General features: G+C 43.8%; 1 protein-coding gene across 1 annotated transcript in view; it reads left to right on the top strand.

The window, feature by feature from the left end:
- The window catches only part of LOC146188067 (transient receptor potential cation channel subfamily M member-like 2), a 178,464-nt gene extending 162,783 nt beyond the window's left edge, over positions 1–15,681 (top strand). The window contains 5 exon segments of the mRNA XM_084604991.1: positions 3,662–3,748; positions 4,017–4,110; positions 5,743–5,841; positions 10,251–10,430; positions 15,561–15,681. Coding sequence (XP_084461117.1) covers positions 3,662–3,748; positions 4,017–4,110; positions 5,743–5,841; positions 10,251–10,430; positions 15,561–15,668 — 568 coding nt within the window. The 3' untranslated portion in view covers positions 15,669–15,681.
- Positions 15,682–20,101: the final 4,420 nt, after the last annotated feature.

A 20,101-nucleotide genomic window follows, 5' to 3' on the forward strand; every position in this document is an offset into this window, starting at 1 on the left:
AATGATTAGTGACAGTTGCGTAAATAATAAGCTAATTACTGTCGCGCACCCGGCAAAATCACGTATCAGAATGCAGCACTCGTGCTTTCGCCTTTTATCATTTTAGTCGTCAAAGTGTCCTCGAATGTTTTGCGTTATTGTAGTGGTAGTAGTAGAGGACAGCCCATTCGACTTTAGTCCTCATAAATTAAATTTATTGTTACGATATTTAGCCATGTTCCTTTCGGTACATTTGCCTACACAGTTTGTATTTTTTCCTTGTCAGGCAATTTTTCATTACTGACATGAGAAAGCTATACTTATCCTACAGCGTTCCTTGCACGTGTTTCACGATGCTAACGAGCTTTTATGCACGACACGGGCAGCGCTGTTGCGAAAAGAATTTTTTCTTATTTCCGCTAAATAACCTGTCTTTCTTCAATTTTAGACTACTACAACATAGGGTTTCTTCAAAATATGACTCGTTCAACATGGATGTTTGTCCAACAAGATCGTTCGACAAGACCGAACGGAAATGCTTTGAAGTTTATTCGCTAAAGTGAATACTCTGGTCACTATAGAAAGAAAAAAAATCTTTTTGTCAGAGCATGGAAATTTTATTGAGTTTCCTCAGCCACTCCAGGTGGTCGGCAGTTGAAGTCTTTTGGCGACCTCTCGCGCTCTTGCCATTGACCGGGACTTGACGTGTGGGTCCCGACTGGCGAGAACAGTTTGCCATTTTTTGAAATCGAGGAGATGTGAACAGATCTGCCGAAAGCGGATCCTACGCGCAGTCCAAGATTATGTAGTGTAAGGTAGCAGGTTCGCAGCACTGCAAATTCATCTGTTACTCGAGCAAGGTCAGGACGGCCTAAACAACTTTCGAAGCACAGTTCACCTAAGCGTTTGAAACGATACCGCGCACTTATTCTATTTCTTCGATGAAAGCAACAATCTTTAATAAAAACAAGAAATGTGCATCTCGTGCACGCCTAGCAAGGCATGGTATTACTTGCTATGTAGGGTTAAAGTCCCAAATTTTCAGATGGGCTTAAAGCCGCAGTGCGGTCGTGATGCTGTTAATGCGAGTCATCGACACCGACCTTAAAAATACCGTATTGTCTAAACGAATAGAAAATTAGGACGCGAGGCAATCTACCTGAGGTGCGCTCTGTATTCACTACATTAGCAACAGCTCATTTAATGGTTTTCAAAAATTTCATTGTGAACAAGGCATCCGTAGTGGTTCCCAAACGTCAGTGTTTCCTTACATTTTTATTTTCCTCTGTTACCTTGGCGAGTGCTTGCTTTTTCAAAAATGCTGAATTTCCATCGCCGGTTGGGTTTCCGCAAATCCTCAACTATTTATATTTATAAATTAAGTTAAATAAATTAAGTATATTATAAATTATAAACTGAGTCGCTTTGGGACGTGAAACCCCACAAACCAAACCAAACCTAACCTCTTAAGATATTTCTTGACATATAAAAGATATATTTAATACATTTTGTTCTATATGGTTGTAACCGGAATTGTTACCGTTTTGTCCCTGGTGTAATTTTAGCTATATTTAAATGTATTGTAGTTCGAAAGCAGCTTGCAGCATTATGTTAAGATTAACAGACGAAGGGAAAATTCATTTTATCTCCCCTCCATTTTATGTAGTTGCCTTTACTGAACCCCCAAAAGTATTGCCACCGTCGCTTAGCTCGGTGGGTGTTACATGCAGTTTCGCATCAGAACCACAAGAAAAGCCAGCAATAACCAAACATTCGCATTGTGTAGAACAGCGCGAAAAAAAACGACAGGGACGAAGGAAGACAACAAGACGAGCGCTGACTTTCAACTGACAAGTTTATTGCATGCCTGCATCCAACTTGTCAGTTGAAAGTCGGCGCTCGTCTTGTTGTCTTCCTTCGTCCCTGTCGTTTTTTTCGCGCTGTTCTACCCAGTGGATTACCAACATGCCCTAGCTTCTGTTTTAACCTTCCCATTGGGCAGGCAAATATGAGGGAAGTTCTCATTTTTCTTCGATTCATGAAATTCAACGACCTAAAACTAACTTATATTATTATGGACGTCATAGTGGAGAGCTGTGGACAATGTCTATGTGTAAGAGGCCAGCGATACACCTCGGTTGTTAGTGAGGCGCGAGATCGTGCACGAAAAGGAAGAACGTGGCGCAGAGAGCACACCTAGAAAGTAGTCGGGGACAGAACGTTTTGTCATCGTGTGTCTGCTGGCGCCCCGATCGCCCAAGCCTCTGCCACATACGCGGCAGATCTGTCCGACCAACGTCGACGGCCTAAGCCATCAGATTCAGTACCGCTGTCCTCCTCATGAGTGACCTCGACCTGTAGTCGTGCAACACAGAAGCCTTCTCAACACATCACTGTGCATGACTGGCATTAAGTCATCCACAGGGGTTGAAGTGCAGGCCACCTTTCTCAGATGGCTTTATGGGTACCTTATCCCTGGAAATGGGTTTAGGGGGAAGGGAAAGACTGCAGGGAAGAACTACCTTCCATATCGGACTAAACACACGGGATGGCGACATGTGGAAAAAACAGTCTTAAACACTTGAAAAACCGAGACCACACGCGAGAACTAAATAAAAAACATGTCAAAGACAAATAAGGTAAAGTCTAACGAGAAAGGTCGGCTCAAAATTTCAGTGCCCATAACCAGAGCCTTGCGAAGGTTGCGCCTGGCGAAGAGGTGCGGCGGGACACCGGTGCAGTCGATGGATTCCGGTTGCGGCCATAACGGGTGCAGTGGCATCCACTGCAGGCCTCAGCGTTGCAACATGGGTCAGCCACACTTGCGATACTCGTTCGTGGCCTCCATGTCAGGTAGCCGGAGCAGTGGTGGTGAAGACGGTGCCGCCAGTGTTCGATCACCGGTTTGGTGACCACGACAGCTTCAAGCCACAGTAGGTGCAGGAGAAGGAGGGATAGCGGCGCCTGAGTCTGGCGGCTCAAGCCGTAGACGATGGTCCATTCCCGGTCTGCTGCTCCGGATGTCTGTGGCGGAGGCCTAAGCCTAGGAGCTTGGAGTTCCTCTTTACACACAACAATGAAACTTCCGTCACCGCCTACTTTGCTGCGGTACTCTCTGCGCCCCGTTCGTCTTCCGCTCCTTCTCGTCGGTCGCCCTCCTCGTGCACGATCTCCCGCCTCCCAAAGCATCGAGGTGTGGCGTTGGCTTCTTACACTACCACACGCGGTTCTTGAATGTGATGTGATATTGCACATATACAGGCGCCTTGCGTTTCTATTCCACAAAAATTCAGCGGTTACCTTTGAGCCTGTCTCCAATGTTGAGATATCTGCAGATTCGAAACCCCTGAGCCTTGACACGTAACATGCGACTCAGTACCAGTGGTAACAAAACCTTTTCTGTTTTTACTGGAGTAGCAACTGGACAAATAGAAATTTCCTCGCATACATACGATTTTGTTGTACGCACATGTGTTTCAGGCATCACAACAGCATCCCCTCCACCCCTAACTTTCAATCTCCACCAATTGTTTTGGGGTTTATAAACAGCTCGAACATTTTCGTCTGTGAAAAAAGGGGGCTAGTAAGAACACCAGAATCGACAAATTGTGGGTCTTGTGGTTCATTAGCGGCAAAGGCTCTAGCCACGAAACCTTAAGCATGTTTTCTTGCTTCTTACCAGAAACCCTGCTGGACGGACCGGCCTGAAAGGAAAAGGTGCCCTTCCACGCTGGGGGCCGAACCACTACGTGCTGTTCATAATCAGCAGGTAGTGTTCACCTCCACCACACAGATTAAAGCATATGATTTCTCCATAAATCAAGAGGCCCAAATTAAGGAATACTTTATGTACTTTATGTACTGTGTGTACGATGTGAGAACGCGTGTGGTAAAGTAAATGCAAGCAAATCGCATGATCTGCAGATGGGGAGTCATTAGTGCTGCCGGTTCATACCGTTAACGCCGGAGCTACAGGGCTCCCTATTTTAATGAAGTCAGGCTTTTCGAGTAGAACTATTGTCGCCTTTTATTTCTAGGTACCAAAAGTCTCGATCGGCGTTATCGCAAGGAAGGGGGCTGGAGATTGCCCTGATGAGGATATTTCGAACGGACCAGTTTGTGCTGCCAGGGGTGAGTAATGCGCGGAACTCTAGTGAACAGGTGCAGAGTGGTGCTTAATATGCCCTGCTAAAGCATTTGTTATCGTGCACCGCGAAGTAAAACATATGAAGTGGCATATCTGCCAGTGCTCCTATTTCGTTTTGCACCACTTTTTTTTTAACCACGTTTCTATCAGGCAAAATTACGTTCTGTGCTCACGCACATCTGGGGTGCCATTTTTACTTCTGCCACTTGTCCTTCTCATTTACCATTGGCGGACTGTCCCCTAAATATTCCGGGGCTCGCAGATGAATATGGTGCTTTCCACCGCGAACAGTTTTTCTCGCCTTGTTCTCACCCCCTATTGTTATATTATATATAGCCCATTTTAAGCTATATGTGCTTTCTAGTGGACTAGGTATTGTGCTCAGCACTCGGATCCATTACATGCGCTTATCCTGCCATTGCACTAGAGTTATCTATTATGAAGCTGCATTCTGTGCGTTTTCTTCAGTAGGCTCTCCTATCATGCTAATCAAAGAGAGGATCAGGAGTTCAGCTGAAATATATATACTCCAGCTTCTACACTGCACGAAGATATTTTTACCTCGGCGATAAACAAAATAATTTGCTTTCAACCGCGCGCTGCGCTAAGAGCCATCTCTATATCATTTCTGTTAGATAGCAAGTGTTAACAAACAAGGCAACGTCATTGACATATCTCCCTCGTTTATATGTATAAAGTACAGCACCACACATGTTAGTGACTGCTAACTGGTGCGGCAACCCTGTCGCTTTCTTCTCGTATTTGTTTTCTTTTTCCCATCATGTAGATCCTCCTTGAGAGGTCTGCTCCTGAAACCACTTTGACTGCATTACACTTCATAATCACTTTGTCTGCCGTTGTGAGATATTCGAGTAGAACAAATACAATGTTTATGAGCATTATTGTCCTCCTAAGCAATATCCTGACATTTTATTACGCCTAGGCTCGCTTTTAAGGCTAGTGTAAGATATTTCAACGTCAGTGAGCTCAAATGGATTAAATCTGCCATTTAGAGAAACTTCTTTTCAAACCAATTCAAACAATGCGCTAAAGGCCTGTAACTCCTGCGGTCACATACGTGTATAGTAGCTGATATTTGGAGGATGGAAGGAAGTCTGCGAGCCTCTCTGTTCCGTTTATTAATATCCATTCTTGATGTTAGTCGAACTTCTGTGCCTTCACTACATGCTGAAATGATTAATTATGCATTTTGTGATCAATAAATGGTTTTCATCCGGCACTTTGCTCCCGGCCGCATCGAGTATATACAAGGAAATTCATTACGGTGCGACGTCCGTTTCAAGCTTAGCGAAGTGAAAGCAACGATTGTTACTTCCAATATGAAATCCACTGGCAACCCATATAAATGTAAAGGCTATCCGCCACTACTGGCGATAAACAGTAGGAGCGAAAACTTTTCTAAATACTGATCTACTTCGGGAAAATCCAGAACTGATTACTAAGCAACAGACCAGGAGACGACTTTCTTCTCTGCTCATTTTTGCTGAAAGCAGATTATAAAGAGCCGTAGTATTAATGTAATTTACTTGCAGCTGATTTACCTATGAAAATTTCTGAGCCAGAACATGTGCGTCAAGAGGTGTTTTCGATTCCAGGATTTTGTACCTGGTGAACAGAAGTACGATGGAGTTATGCGGGTTTGCTTCAAGATCACCGAAGGCGCGCCCATTACTACAGAAGACCAGGTGAAAGCGGTAAGATGTACTGAAAGATGAAGTGCTAGCGCAATAGAAATTTACAACAGAAAACAGCACTTCTTCTAAACATGACATGTGTGTGACATATGCGTGTAATTCATGTAAATATACCAAAATTACGAGAATTCCAAATTAAGGCAAAATCACATAAGCAAGTACGGAAACGATTCAAAAGCAAAGTATATCTCGAAAACCGATAGCGTTTACTCCTCTCTCGGGATCTCTTGATATTCTTTTTTCGTTAATGTATACACACGCTTAATCCACACGCTTAAGCACTGATATCGTAATGCATGTATCTACCTCACATGTAATCATCAGCGTATAGTTGTGTACGTCATCCGAAGTCCACCAAAGGCAGACATACATAAAACCTCGCTTTAAAAAAAAAATCCACAAGCGTGCGCGTGTGACCAGGGAGCACATTATCATCAGTTCAGTTCAGTTTTCATCTCACCGTACCACGCCAGAGCAGCTGCCCTAGTTGGCACATCCTGCCTCTCAGCCATGTGGCATCGAATCATAAGGTTAGACCATATGCAGATGCCGATCTTTTCAATATTGCCAGTTGAGCAACTTCCCATAGTGTCCAGGTATCAAAAAATGGTGGTTCTAATTGGTTAAAATTTGACTGCTTACGAATAGTGGCGGCGCCCGTGGTCATAAAGTAAACTGTGTCCACGTTGCAAACCTTTTGATTGTCGATAAATGCGCAACCAGCTAGCATACACAATCAGCTGAAGAGATTCAGTAGCAAAAATTATTAGCTGTAATATCCGTGGAAGTAATTAGGAGAAAATAAATAGGAACAGATGAGATTTAAGACGACATTGATGGCAATGGTAAATAGCTTTTATTGGCCGCTTCTATATTGCGCCACAATTCGCTAGCACCCGAAAATTTCACAAAAAACTTTTCGCGTTTGAGGCATTCGAGGCGTAGGCTCGAATACGCATTCGTAATTTCAGATAATTAAACTAAGTCTCTTAACAAGAAGCTCTAAAGAATACAAAGAAAAGCAGTTAGGTTTATATATTCAATGATTCTCCGCAGTGACTTTCTATTCGAGCTAATGCTTGCCTATGGTATTGAACTAATACAGCTAAAAAGACAAACTTTTCGTTTATTTTTTCTGTCCATACTTTTGAACAATAAACTCAGACGTGAGTCTTCGCTTCATCTTTGCTTGATGCCAGCAAGAACTACACGGCATTATTACAAAGCTTTATTAACACCGTATTTTCTAAAAACAAATTTGTTGAAGTTTTTCTCTTTTTCCTCGCACTATTAGCGAGTGGAACTCGTTACCCGAATCATCGCACCCATAAACATTGAAACCTGTGTTTTTTTAGCCGTGTCTAAAAGTACTATATTATGTATTTTCGTTATTTGCATTTCCAAAAAATCTGCTTATGCTAATGTTATTGCTGTATATTACTGTATTGTTCACTGCGGTTGCCCTTCCCTCTTGGACCTCACCAATTGCCTGCAGTGTGTGTAAGCAAATAAATAAAATAAAAAGAATGCCATATATCACTACAGCTTCAGTGTTTCCTGTCGCATTGATGTGTGGCCGTAGTGTATAAAGGCGCAGTCCGTTTTACAGCGACCGCTCTTTAACTCCTTTTTCGCGTCAGGGCTTAGCGGTATACTAGTAGCAATAATGCATGGCAGTAGCAGTAGTAGGCAGTTGTAACACATTTGGTTCGGTTTATGGTGTTTGACGTCCTAACGCGGCTGATCCTATATTAGTGGCATCGCACTGGAGGGCTTCTGCAAATTTGACCACCTGGGGTTATTTAACGTGCAATGGCATCGCACAGCACAAATGCGGCCCCCGCGACCGGGATTCGAACCCGCATTCTTAGTAACAGAAGCCGAGCGCCCTAACCACCGCACAGGAACAATGTTGTAACTAGTATTAGTTGCAGTAGTTGCAGTCGGAGTAACTGGAGGGTAGTCCTAATAGCAGCGGTGCTAGAAGAAAACCAAAGGCAATCCACAGTAACTATATATAGTCATACGGCCTCAGCGGCCGTTTTTCGATAGAGGCGAAAAGCAAGGCGCCCGTGAGCTGTGCGATGTCTGTGTACGTTAAAGAACCCCAGGTGGCACAAATTTCCGGAGTCCTCCACTACGGTGTCTCTAATAGCCTGAGTCTCTTTGGGACGTTAAACCCCATAAAACGAAAAAGAAACGAATATATAGTCAGAGTCATGTCTCCCTCAAATAATTGGTTTTATTATATAGTGAAACGGAAATATTCCCACAGCGACCGCTGAATCTTTTGTAATCAGCATGTTTGTTAGCGGGTGTAATTAATCATCCCTTAAGCTATTGGTTCAATTTTCAATTGGGTTGAAAAAGCGATGCTACAAACTTGTCAGGTTTCGTTTAATACAGTTAGCCGTTTTTAATGTCCCGTAAGTCATAAAAACAGTTACAAATGCTCAAGAAGAAACGTTTTGAAACAAGCTGTTCAAATCGGCATGCTTTCACTTTATATATTTTTCAAGAGAAAAACACGATTGCCTCCACCGCACTATAGGCCTTTCGGGAGCAGGCAAAAGCTGGCGATTCTGTTGACTGAAGTTTCGCCCCGTTTGCTAGAGCATGCACCAAACTTCAGCTGTTTCAGTGGTCTTCATAGACAAATGCCAGTTTCCTTGAACATCAAGCATGACATGAAGAGATATTTATTTATTTATTTAGAATACAACTCAAAGGCCCCTGGTATGGGGTATTACATGAGGGATAGCGGAATAATATGAAAGTTATACATTAGTTATCATGAATAAATTATTTTCTCTATGGATTTTTTTAAATCTTGCTTATTAGAGTGGAGCACCGCTTGAGGGGAAGATCATTCCAGTCTTTCGCAGTCTTGATTAAAAATGAAATAAGATGCGCAGTAGTGTGGGTAAACACTTTTGTTGTGGCTGACGAGTTGCGAAGTCCGGTGAGAGGGCAGAATGACGGAGTTGGATAGCCCTGAATGATAAAATTTATGTAAAAGACAAAGTCGAAAAATTTTGCGTCGATGAACGAGAAGTGGTAGGTTAGCTTGAGACTTTAGATTAGATACACTAGTGAAGTAGCTGTAGTTAGAGTAAACAAAGCGGATGGATCGATTTTGTACTGATTCGAGAGTGTTAGCAAGGTATGATTGGGGTGGATCCCAAATTGCGCATGCGTAGTCTAGTTTTGGCCGAACGAGGGTTAGATATGCTGTAAGTTTTACACAGGGAGAGGCAAGTTTTTAATGACGGCGAAGGAAGCTAGTGATGGCTTTTCCGACTTTTTACATCGTGTGACGGAGTATGCGCTAATATGTATATATATCTTATTTATTTATTTATTTATTTATTTTTTATTCGTTTATTTATTTATACAGGTGCAGTTTAAATCACTACACGCATTTGAAGTTGTGGTTGTGTTCTCGCCATTATACCTACCGGAGGCACGTTGCGAGCAGGCCCTTGAAGTATGTTGCCCACGCAGCCACAAGCGACACTCTTGCAAAGCCCCGCTTTAAGTTACACTGTACGAACAGAACTCGACAGCGTGGTCAACTGAGGATCCAAGGGAAGGCTCTATTTCAGTCTCCCACCGTAACGGAGAAGCCCAATTACGCGATGCGAGCTGTGGGCAATTTGGCTATGCGTCAAATAGGTCATCCGGTTAGGCCTCGTAAAGTGGTTTCTTTGCACTAAAGTCAAGCAAATCCAGGACAGTCGAAAACATGTCTCCCGCCTTGATGAAACCTTGACACGCAAGATTTTTTTACCGTATGTTGTGGAAATAATAACAGACTGAGATAAAATGATGTGAACACTTAGCAGTTAAGCCTATTTCCTTTTAAGCCTGAGGAAACAGAAATATGTCCCACCTTTGGCAATAGTTGACGGTCAAGTCGCATTGCATAGTATTTTTCCAACAAGAAATTGCGAACTAGCCCAACTTGAAGTGTTAACGAAGTTGCAAAGCATTGCTTCGCTAGTTTCGAGCTAAGATTGGAGCTTCCAACCTCATCTTGCAACTCGTGCCTCCGTTTATCGTCCAGAAATCACGAGACTGAGGGGTTGAGTGCCGCATTTGACGTCTGTTTTATTTCATGCGAGTTCTCGTGCTATGTTTCCCTATCTCCACTTGGCCGCCTGCTGGGAGATACGAAACTAAAGCTAAACCGAACGTTTGCATGTCAAACCACATTCCTTGATGTGAGACGGGTTCTAGCTCGAGGAAACTGACTTGCCAGTGAGCGCGAAACCGTAATGCATTCCTTGCACAATAGCTTATAGGGTGGTCAAGAAAGAACGAAGAGGCAATGCATGCGTTTTTAGTTTCATCAATTTTTTTTTCGCGAGTTTCTATTGTAACCATTTGCGACTCTCTTTTCCCTGCAGTTTTTCTCCTCATGTCTTCAGGAGCAGAGCGACGCTTCTGACCCTAGTCAGGCGGTTGATTGCTCGATAGCACGCCGTGGCTACATGGACGATCCAATGAACACGGACAACTGCTGGCGAGAAGTCGAGCTGTGGAAAGTTCACTACGGCGGCAAAGAATGCCTGGGTGAAAAGTTCCAGGTATGATGTCGGGCGCACCGCGGTTAACCCGTGCGGTGCGCCTTTCTTTTTCAGCCACCAACGCTTGAGAAACAGGGCAACATGCTCATGGTCTTCGAATATTCAGAACAAATGAAGTCGTAAATGCAAAGCTGTGTGTCGGAAGCCATCTGAAGAGCCTTCCTGTTATTGAGTATGCGACTTCTACCGTAAAAACATATTCCTTTGATTGCCACATTTAAAGAAAAAAAAAAACATGACTTCAAAGACGGCAAGCGAAAGGTCCCCTTTTTATAAGCACTTCCTTGGCCTCGAAGAAGAAATAATTTAGCGCCTCGTGACGTGATGTGAAATGTTCAGTTTAGTCCAGTATGATTACAAGAAGGTGCAGGTACAAACGCACAACGCAGAATTAATTTGTCAAGAATGAAGGAGGCTGATTGTTCAACACACTAGGCGCATATTAGCAACGTTAGGTAACAAATTATATTCAGCTTGAATTTAAATTTTTTTCTTCCTTATGCAAGCAATATAAAAGTCCATATTAAAACCAGCGCGTGTGCTACAGACCTTGTCAAATATGTCTTCCTGAGTGCAAGCTATCACTGCTGTCAGAGCTCGAATCTCATTGCTGGATTTCACACAGACCGCTTACTTGCTACAGGAGGCACACTCCAAATTGCAAATCTGCTTCGTCCAGATCTAAACACACACACACAAAAAATGCAGCTGGACATTTGCGTACAATCTCGTATAACCATTGTGAACACACTGAGAAATGCATTCCTTTCGACCACTACCTATGTGAACTTATAATCATGACCAATGAACGTGGCGTGCACTGTCAAAGCAAGCGCATTGCGCAACTGGCAGCAAGACGCTGCAGCAGACTTGTGGCCCAAAAACGCTTCTCGGGATTCCCGACAGATAGTGCAGTCATAAGCATGCACGCGGCCCGTTGTTCTAAGTTTAAAGTCATTTATATACTAAAGCTAGACTAGCTTGATGTGATATTAACGTTGAATTCCTTCGTGATGGTATAGTATTCCAGAGCTCGATGCGTGAAATTTCTGGAGGAATTAAATAATGCTGCGCATTGTGGTAGCGCGTGTCGTATCTGCAGTAGCTGCACATTCGCAGAAAGTTGTCCCCGAGCAAAGGTAACGTTAAGCACTGGATGAAGTGCAGTGTGATTCTGATACATGGTTTGTTGGTATTCCAGCTCTTGAAGCACGCTGTCTTGACTGTGGTGTAGGAATAATGCAACGTATCAGAAAGAACTTGCAGTTCCGCACCTCGTGTGATATAGCCACATTCTACAAGTTGCAGCCTTCTCAGGGCTGACGAATTTTAATGAAACATTTCTAACAATGACAATGCTACAGGAGGCACACTCCAAATTGCAAATCCATCTCCATGTGTGCTATGTAAGAAAAAAATACCCGATTGAAATTAAATATTAATTTTTAAGAGTCCTAACATCTACCGTAATGCAGGAAGAAGTTTTGAGTAAAAAGAAAAGGAAAGAACTCAACGTAACGTAAGCAGCCACGAAGTGCCGCATTCCACGCCCCAAACTTTAACACGATTTCACTTATTCTCAACGCAGATGGGGAGATGCGAGATTTATTAACTGCAATTAATTCATGGCTGCCTCCCTCAGCTCATTGGCGCTGCCGCCACTTGTCTACTGGCTGCTTGACGCCTACACCGTCACGCCAGAAATTAGAGGGCCCTCCTCAGGCCTTCTATTTTGGAATGGTAGGAAAGATCATTCGGGGCATCCTTGGCGGGAGGTGCACATATGTTTTCGCTTTTCTGGTTGCTAGTGCATTCTCGTCAAATGTGCACTAGAAACCAGTCATTCTCCATAAAATATACAAGCGTGCCTTCGACCTACCGGTCAACACCTCCAAACAGCGCCTACTTGGCCTGGGGATGCTGAACACCTTTAATGAACGGCGAGAGGCACACTTGATGCATCAATACACAAGGCTGCCTAAAACGCTGTCGGGTCGCCGTCTCCTTGCCCGACTACGCATGCACCACTGAATACATTCGGAGAGCGCTTACTTATCCTAACAGAGTGGAGATGAATGGATGGATGGATGGAATATAGGAGCGTCCCCTTTGAAACGGGGTGGTAGCAGTAGCTATCATGCTCATTTTTCTCCATATATCTTAATTATTGATTTAGAATGGTTAACTAATTGCTTTGCACGTGAGCCCTCTCCCGGCCAACATGACACGAGAGGGCCATAGTGGCAGACGTCTCGCGCATGCGAAAGCCTTGGCTCACCACTACGGACAAGTCTTCTACGTGGATGCCTCCGGCCCGCACCCGGGGGTTGGTACACGGCCGCAGTCGTTCATCAAAACACTGTAATAAATGGATTCACTTTCCGTGCACACAACATAACACACGCGGAAGAGGTTGCCATCACGCTAGCCGCCGCAGATCAGGACTCATGGGTCATCATGACCCACTCTAGTGGTGGCTGCCGCAATATCGAGCAGGGGTACATATCGTACTTCGCCAGCAAAATTTTACAAAAGAGCGATTATCTCGGCGCCCCCGCGCATCGAACGATTATCTGGACTCACACTGGCCTCGAGGGATACGAAACGGTCGATGCCGCCGACCGCGCGCTCACTTTCCGGGCACCAACCTCGTCTCCCACCGATCAGGATTCCGAACCCAGTCCTGCCTCTACTTTCAAAGAAATAACTCAATTACATCAATCCAACTATGCAATCTATTCTAAGCCCTGCAAGGGCCTCACAAAGGCGGAGGAGCGCATTCTCCTTCGATTTTACACCAAACCTTAACTGTGCCAGGCAGTATTAAAATACTTCGACCCCGCTTGTGAGAAATGCCCGCACTGTGAAGAAAAGTCCTCGGATATTTTCCACATGGTGTGGACATATAAAAAAAAAAACAATATACCCCTCCTATACCCAACACTTCCCGGGCGGACTGGGAGGCAGCCCTGCTCGGCTGCTCTGACCTGACGGCGCAACGAGCCTTGGTCGAGCGGGCTCGGGCCGCGTCAGACGTCAGTGGGCTCTCGTAAGGAGGCCACCCAGTAATTGTAAGCGGCGGCCCCTTAAAGGCCGCTCCCGTACACTCCTTGTATGCATAAAAAAAGATGTTTTTTGTCATCATTATCATATCTGGTTTCGGATTGGTGGTTCTCAAATAAACAATATCTGATTGGATCAACCTGTTCCGTGCATTCCGTACAAAACATGGCGCACGGCATATTCTCCGGCTCATATAATGGATCCGTCTGGGGCATTATTAGTTCAGCTGCATCTTTGTAGGAGTGACACTGAATAGCCTGGTAGTGGAACCAAGGAGCTGGGTTATGCATGACCTTCAACACATCGCTGGAATAATGTTTTGAATTGAACTGAATTTAATCTAGAAAGCTGGCAATCACAGCCAGCATGTCCTGTATTCTGGGCTCACAGTGTGCTCCGCGTCGTTACATCAGGAGAAATACTTCACCTCAAGCAACCGTCACAATGCAGTGATGTACTTTCTGACACCGCGAAATAAAACTTGATATAGCTTTTGCAATGGAACCAATGAACAGAAAAAGCTTTGTTGATGAAAGCAAAACACTGGCATTTTAATTATGTTTTTGTGGGCGTATAAGGTATTTACTAAGGTAATCGCTAATAGAATCAGGACAACCTTAGACTGCAATCAATCAAAGGATCAAGCAGGGTTTCGGAAACGGTACTCTACTATCGATCATATCCATACCATCAACCAGGTGATAGAAAAATGCTCGGAATATAACCAGCCCTTATACATAGCATTCATTGATTACGAAAAAGCATTTGACTCAGTTGAAACCTCGGCGGTGATGCAGGCATTGCGAAATCAGGGGGTAGACGAGCCGTACGTGAAAGTGCTGGAAGATATATATAGTGGCTGCACAGCAACCATAGTTCTGCATAAAGAAAGTAACAAAATTCCCATAAAGAAAGGTGTTAGGCAAGGAGACACAATCTCCCCAGTACTATTCACAGCTTGTTTAGAGGAAGTATTCAGAGACTTGGAATGGGAGCAGTTAGGGATAAGGGTAGATGGAGAATACCTCAGTAATCTGCGATTTGCTGATGACATTGCCTTGCTAAGCAACTCGGGGGATGAACTGCAAATAATGATTGATGACCTAGACAGAAAAAGTAGAAAGGTAGGCTTGAAAATCAATATGCAGAAGACTAAGGTAATGTTCAACAGCCTCGGGAAGGAACAGCAGTTTACATTAGGTAGCGAAATACTGGAAGTAGTAGGCGAATATGTCTACTTAGGACAGGTAGTAACCGCAGATCCGGACCATGAAAAGGAAATAACAAGAAGAATAAGATTGGGATGGTGCGCATTTGGCAAGCACTCGCAGATTATGACTAGCAGCTTACCGGTATCGCTCAAGAGGAAAGTATACAACAGTTGCATCTTGCCTGTACTCACCTATGGGGCTGAAACGTGGAGGCTAACCAAGAGAGTTCTACTTAAGTTGAGGACAACCCAGAGGGCTATGGAACGAAAAATGGTAGGAGTAACATTAAGAGATAGAAAGCGTGCAGAGTGGGTCAGAGAAATAACTCAAGTTACCGACATTCTAGTGGAAATTAAGAAGAAGAAATGGACATGGGCAGGTCATGTAGGGCGAAGAGACGATAACCGATGGTCGCTGAGGGTAACAAACTGGATTCCAAGGGAAGGAAAGCGTAGCAGGGGGCGGCAGAAAGTTAGGTGGGCGGATGAGATTAAGAAGTTCGCAGGGGTCAAGTGGATGCAGCTAGCACAGAACCGGGTTAAGTGGAGAAATATGGGAGAGGCCTTCGCCCTGCAGTGGGTATAATCAGGCTGATGATGATGATGATGATGATGATGATGATTTGTGGGCGCTAACAGCGATGTGTAAAAATTTCAGTCCTTCTTGTCCAGCAGTTATTTGTGTTAAATCAGAGCAGTATGTGGGCGGCAGAATTAGATGCGTCGTCTTTCCCTCGTCCTTTCCAAATAGTCTGCGTTGTATGTCATCCATGTGCTCGTACATTGACCTTCACCGTGCCAAAAAGAAATCAAAATGTAAAGGTAGATTGTTTGCATGGTTTCTTTTTTGTTTCCAGCCCAACGTTGTATGGCGCCTGGTCACTGATGACCTCTTTCTGAAGTTACCTTCCGGACATAGCATAGCAACCTTTTCAACGAGGTCTGGAATTTCCAAGGAACGCTAGGAGTATAGCCAAGAACAGGTAAGAAAGAATGCATTTTCATACGGAAGCTTTGTGGGCGTCAAGCTGAACATCTGCAAGTAGAACAGTAGGCTTTTATATAGAATATAATATAAGAATGCACAACACACCCAGCAGCGTTAATTAGTGCAGTTTTTTGAGCTGCATTGAGAAAGAATGGAGCTTCGACGACATAAAGTTTCTCAAAAGATGCGCGGTACGTCACTTCCAGGAGGTCAGATGTAAACAGGTTAAGGATTTCAAAGCACGTATTTTCACTTCTACCTCGAAAATAACTTTGCATTTCGCACTTATGAGCTATGGTAGCAAAATAAAAAAAAAGCTTCCCGGAAGTCCTAGCTAGACACGCAACATGAGTTTTTTTTTTCCTCCTGGTGCTTTATAACGCACTCTGCTACTGGTCAGGGCCTTCCAACGATTCTCTATGCGTTGAAGTTGGTGGCACGAGTGATATTGTGTTTGTTTCTCGCAGTAAGCAGGCATTTAAAAGGTTAGGAATTTATCAGGTTTCCAGCGATATATATCTACATTTAACACATATTTAAACACATTGTTAGGTCACTGAACCAAGGTCATCTGACCTAGTATGCGGTCCCTGTATTTCTTTCTGCAAAGCTATTCGACCACTTAGCAGCAACAAGATAAGTTTAGAGCACTATCAGCTTGGAAAAATCCACCCTTTTAGAGATTTTAGATCATCTTGAAGATGCAACGACGTAGCCCTGAATAAAGTTTTCGAAAGTCTCACAGTGTTCAAGAGCTAAGCTTGATTGTTCGTTCGACAGTGCGGCCAGGACGGTCAACTAATGCTAATCAAGCGGTATACATTTTAAATTTTGCGCATGTTCCTTCCAGGGCCGATGAAAAAGATTCGCAAGCTGTACATTGTTAGCGGCAATTCCACAGGCGATTACTCAAGATATGTAAAGATTGTACTAGGCAGCTTTTCCTCTGGCATACACTTAATAGGTCGGCTATTTCACACGGCTCTCAACATGACTGTGTTTGTTTGGTTTGTCTAGAATACTGGGGGTCTTTGAAAGACTTAGTTAAATTTAGGCGCGATATCTGGCATATTGAACGATTTCAGATTTTGCATGGATCCTCGCTTCACGTCGACAAATTAGGCCTAAATTATGCGTGGTGTCATAGCTGGTTCATGTTAGTACACCCAGAGCGTGCCTGTGACGGTGAAAGGCAGACAAGAAGAGGAGATTTGCTGCGCTTAAGTTACTACTGAGGGAGATCAAAACAGTTTACAGTTATTATGAGAGGGACTGTATTAGCTAAAGGTAAACAGGCTGCAAAGATCCTTTGCTGATGGCGGGGCAGCGACGCTTATATGGCATTTCCTAGTCGACTGCGCGGATTACCTCTGTCTCCTGAGCCCGTGCACGACTGAATGTAACCTTTATGATAATAAAACTCCTAATAACGTATAAAGCGGTAACTTTTTTCTGGTGCAATAGGATTGCGCTAGACGCAAAATTAACTACACGGTAGTTATCATCATCATCACCATTTATTTCCTTAAATTTTTCTACTGAGGCAATAAAGGGTTCGAGGGCAATGCAAATACAATAAAAAGAGAGCTAATACGATGCCAATGCAATAGAAGGGTTGAATGGACAGCAACGAATCCAATACAGTTTAATGGTGGTGATTGCATTGTAGTCCAGATAAAGGGCCATTCAAGCAACTACAAATTCCAGCCTTTAACCGCAGCTTGTTCTATACGTTGAGACGTGAAACTTCGAGAGCACAAAAAATAAATCCAGTAATTGTCTCGTTGCCAGGGACAACGCTTCTTTTCGCGCGGAGCTTGTTTCTTCTCATTGGATAGCCGGCCGCTATACGCGCAAGCCTGAGGTAGACGTGCGGAAGATTTTTTTTTTTTTTTAAGCAATCGCGGTATAGACCCCGTTCATAGAAAATCCAATGCCCAACACGATGTGATGAGTGAAAAATCCCAAACATCACTCTGGCCGGCGGTAGAGGCAGCTGACAGGGCCGCGCATTGACTGGACGTAGGGTTGGCTGACATTACGTTTGGTAGGAGCTGCTACCGGCCCTCTCCTTTCATATGGGAGGGTGATATCAGAATTAGCCTGCCAGGACCGCTGCATTTACGTTACCCCTAGGCCACGCAGGTATACATTCATAAGGCATGGTGAAAGCAGGACGTCATATGTGGTGTGGTAGCCTACGCTATAGGGTACCCTTAAAGGCGTGGCCGAGGCTCGGGGGGACAAGGACACTGGCAACGAGGCCTTGCTGTGTCGCCGCCTATATATCTGATCCTCTAATTATGGCAAATAAAGAACCTAAATCAATATGAATCTGTGAATAAATAATGCTGCATAGAAGAAAATTACGTTGCCATTAATAACGTCGAGGATGAGAATCTAAGATGACACTCATATTACGCCATATGTAAGCCGATACCGTTCCAGTAGGATATAACTTAGACTATCAAAGAAACTTGATGTATATTTGTAAGCAGATGGTGGTAGTGATAAGCAAACTTATTTTCAGCAATAAAAATGACAGTCTATCATGCTTATCAGAAGTCAAAAGGTACTGTTTTTTTGGCAATTAATTGCTATTTAATGCTGTAATGCATGTATCATTCACTCATTACACAACTAAAGCGATACATTTACGAGTGGAAAGTGCCGTGTTTCAAGACAATTTACACCGGCCGAGCTTCGCACACCTTGCAGCAGGAGAATCACGCGCGCTGCTACGTCTACAATACACAAATGTTTGTCTCTGTGTTCGATCCACTTGCAAAAATGCCTAATCGATTTACTTGCGCTGCACTGAACTTGTTTTTCGGCGACGGCAACGCTTCTCAAAAATTCTGGGACACTTCGCTCGTGAGGCCAGCCAATGTCAAGCACCTTAATGAGAAAGCTATTGCACTCTGTAAAACTTCCGTAAAACACATTTTTTACGCGTCATTCCTTGGGCCGAGCATGTGGAGCATATAAATTGTTCACACGCACCAGCGGGTTTATGGCACCCCACAGGGATTCTTTGTTAAAAGTTACTTGCATTTTTTCAAAGCACCCCTTTGAAAAAATGCAAGTAACTTTATTGGAATCAGGCTTCAGAACCCACCATGAACGCGAAGTTCGCGAATCATTTTTAATACACAAGTTTAACACGGTTTCTTGTGGTCTGAATGAAAACATTGGCAAGCTAACTTGTCTCTCGTCGTAGCATTTTAACTAAATGGTAGCACCTTTGGCAGCGTCTCAAAAGATATGTTTAATCGACATTGCCTCCATTTTGCACTGTTTCCTCTCCGCTTGCGCTGTTACGGTCACAGCCCAAAGCCCCTCACAGGATGTCATGCTTTACTTGCACTGATCTTTTTCATGTTTGCCAGTTTCTCACGATCATATTGCTTCCTGCCGTAACATGCACTGATCATTACAACTTATCCAATAACCTTGCATATGATTCCTTGTGTAATCAACACTGTTACGAACAATTAACTTCTTTAACTTCTTCTCTTTGTCCCCATAGCATTGAGCACAAAATCGAGTTTTGTCACCATGCCGCGATTTCAGTGACTGTTTACTTTTTTTTGTGTGTGTACCGCGCTAAATCACAGTTATATCTCACTGTTAAATTCTACTGACGTGTTATCTGCTACTGTCGCCTATCAGTGAGAATGATATTTCAGTAGATGAATCCCCCCCCCCCCTCCTGAATATTGCAGAATTAAGTGTGGCATGTATTCCACCCATCCTAACCTCGTGATATTTTGTTTTGTGCGCTGATAGTGACAAAATATATCTTCCTTTCTTTGTGCAACATATTAAGATGCACGACCTAAGCGCAACACGTGTCATTCTGTCTATATACCTTGTACCGCCATTACATCACGCGTGTGAAATCTTGTTTTTGATATTTTGATGTTTATTTGTTGATATTAGCTGGTCACGTGTTCTTCGATTGTGCATGTATATAAGAAATGGGAACCGACAGCTTCTTTCTACATTCCTTGACAAAGGCCGGACCCCGGCCGAAACGTCGGAATAAGTGTTATTTTTCCTACCGTGCGTCACCTACTTTAAGTCTATGCCCTACCGGACCCATTCGAGCTTCAACCCCCTCCCTATATATATATATATATATATATATATATATATATATATATATATATATTATTAAGAAGAACAAATGGGCATGGGCGGGACATGTAGTGCGAAGAGAGGATAACTGATGGTCGCTTAGGGTAACAAACTGGATTCCAAGGGAAGGAAAGTGTAGCAGGGGCGGCAGAAAGTTCCCAGGTAGCACAAAGTGGGCTATGAAGGGTGGGCCCCGGTGGGCCCGATGTAGGCAATGCAGGACAGCCCCGGTGGGCTCAATGTGGGTGCTGCAAGAGGGGCCGACGTAGG

The sequence above is a fragment of the Amblyomma maculatum genome, chromosome 5, assembly GCF_055883805.1.
Source record: "Amblyomma maculatum isolate TAMU_Amacu chromosome 5, ASM5588380v1, whole genome shotgun sequence".
Classification (NCBI taxonomy): Eukaryota; Metazoa; Arthropoda; class Arachnida; order Ixodida; family Ixodidae; genus Amblyomma; species Amblyomma maculatum.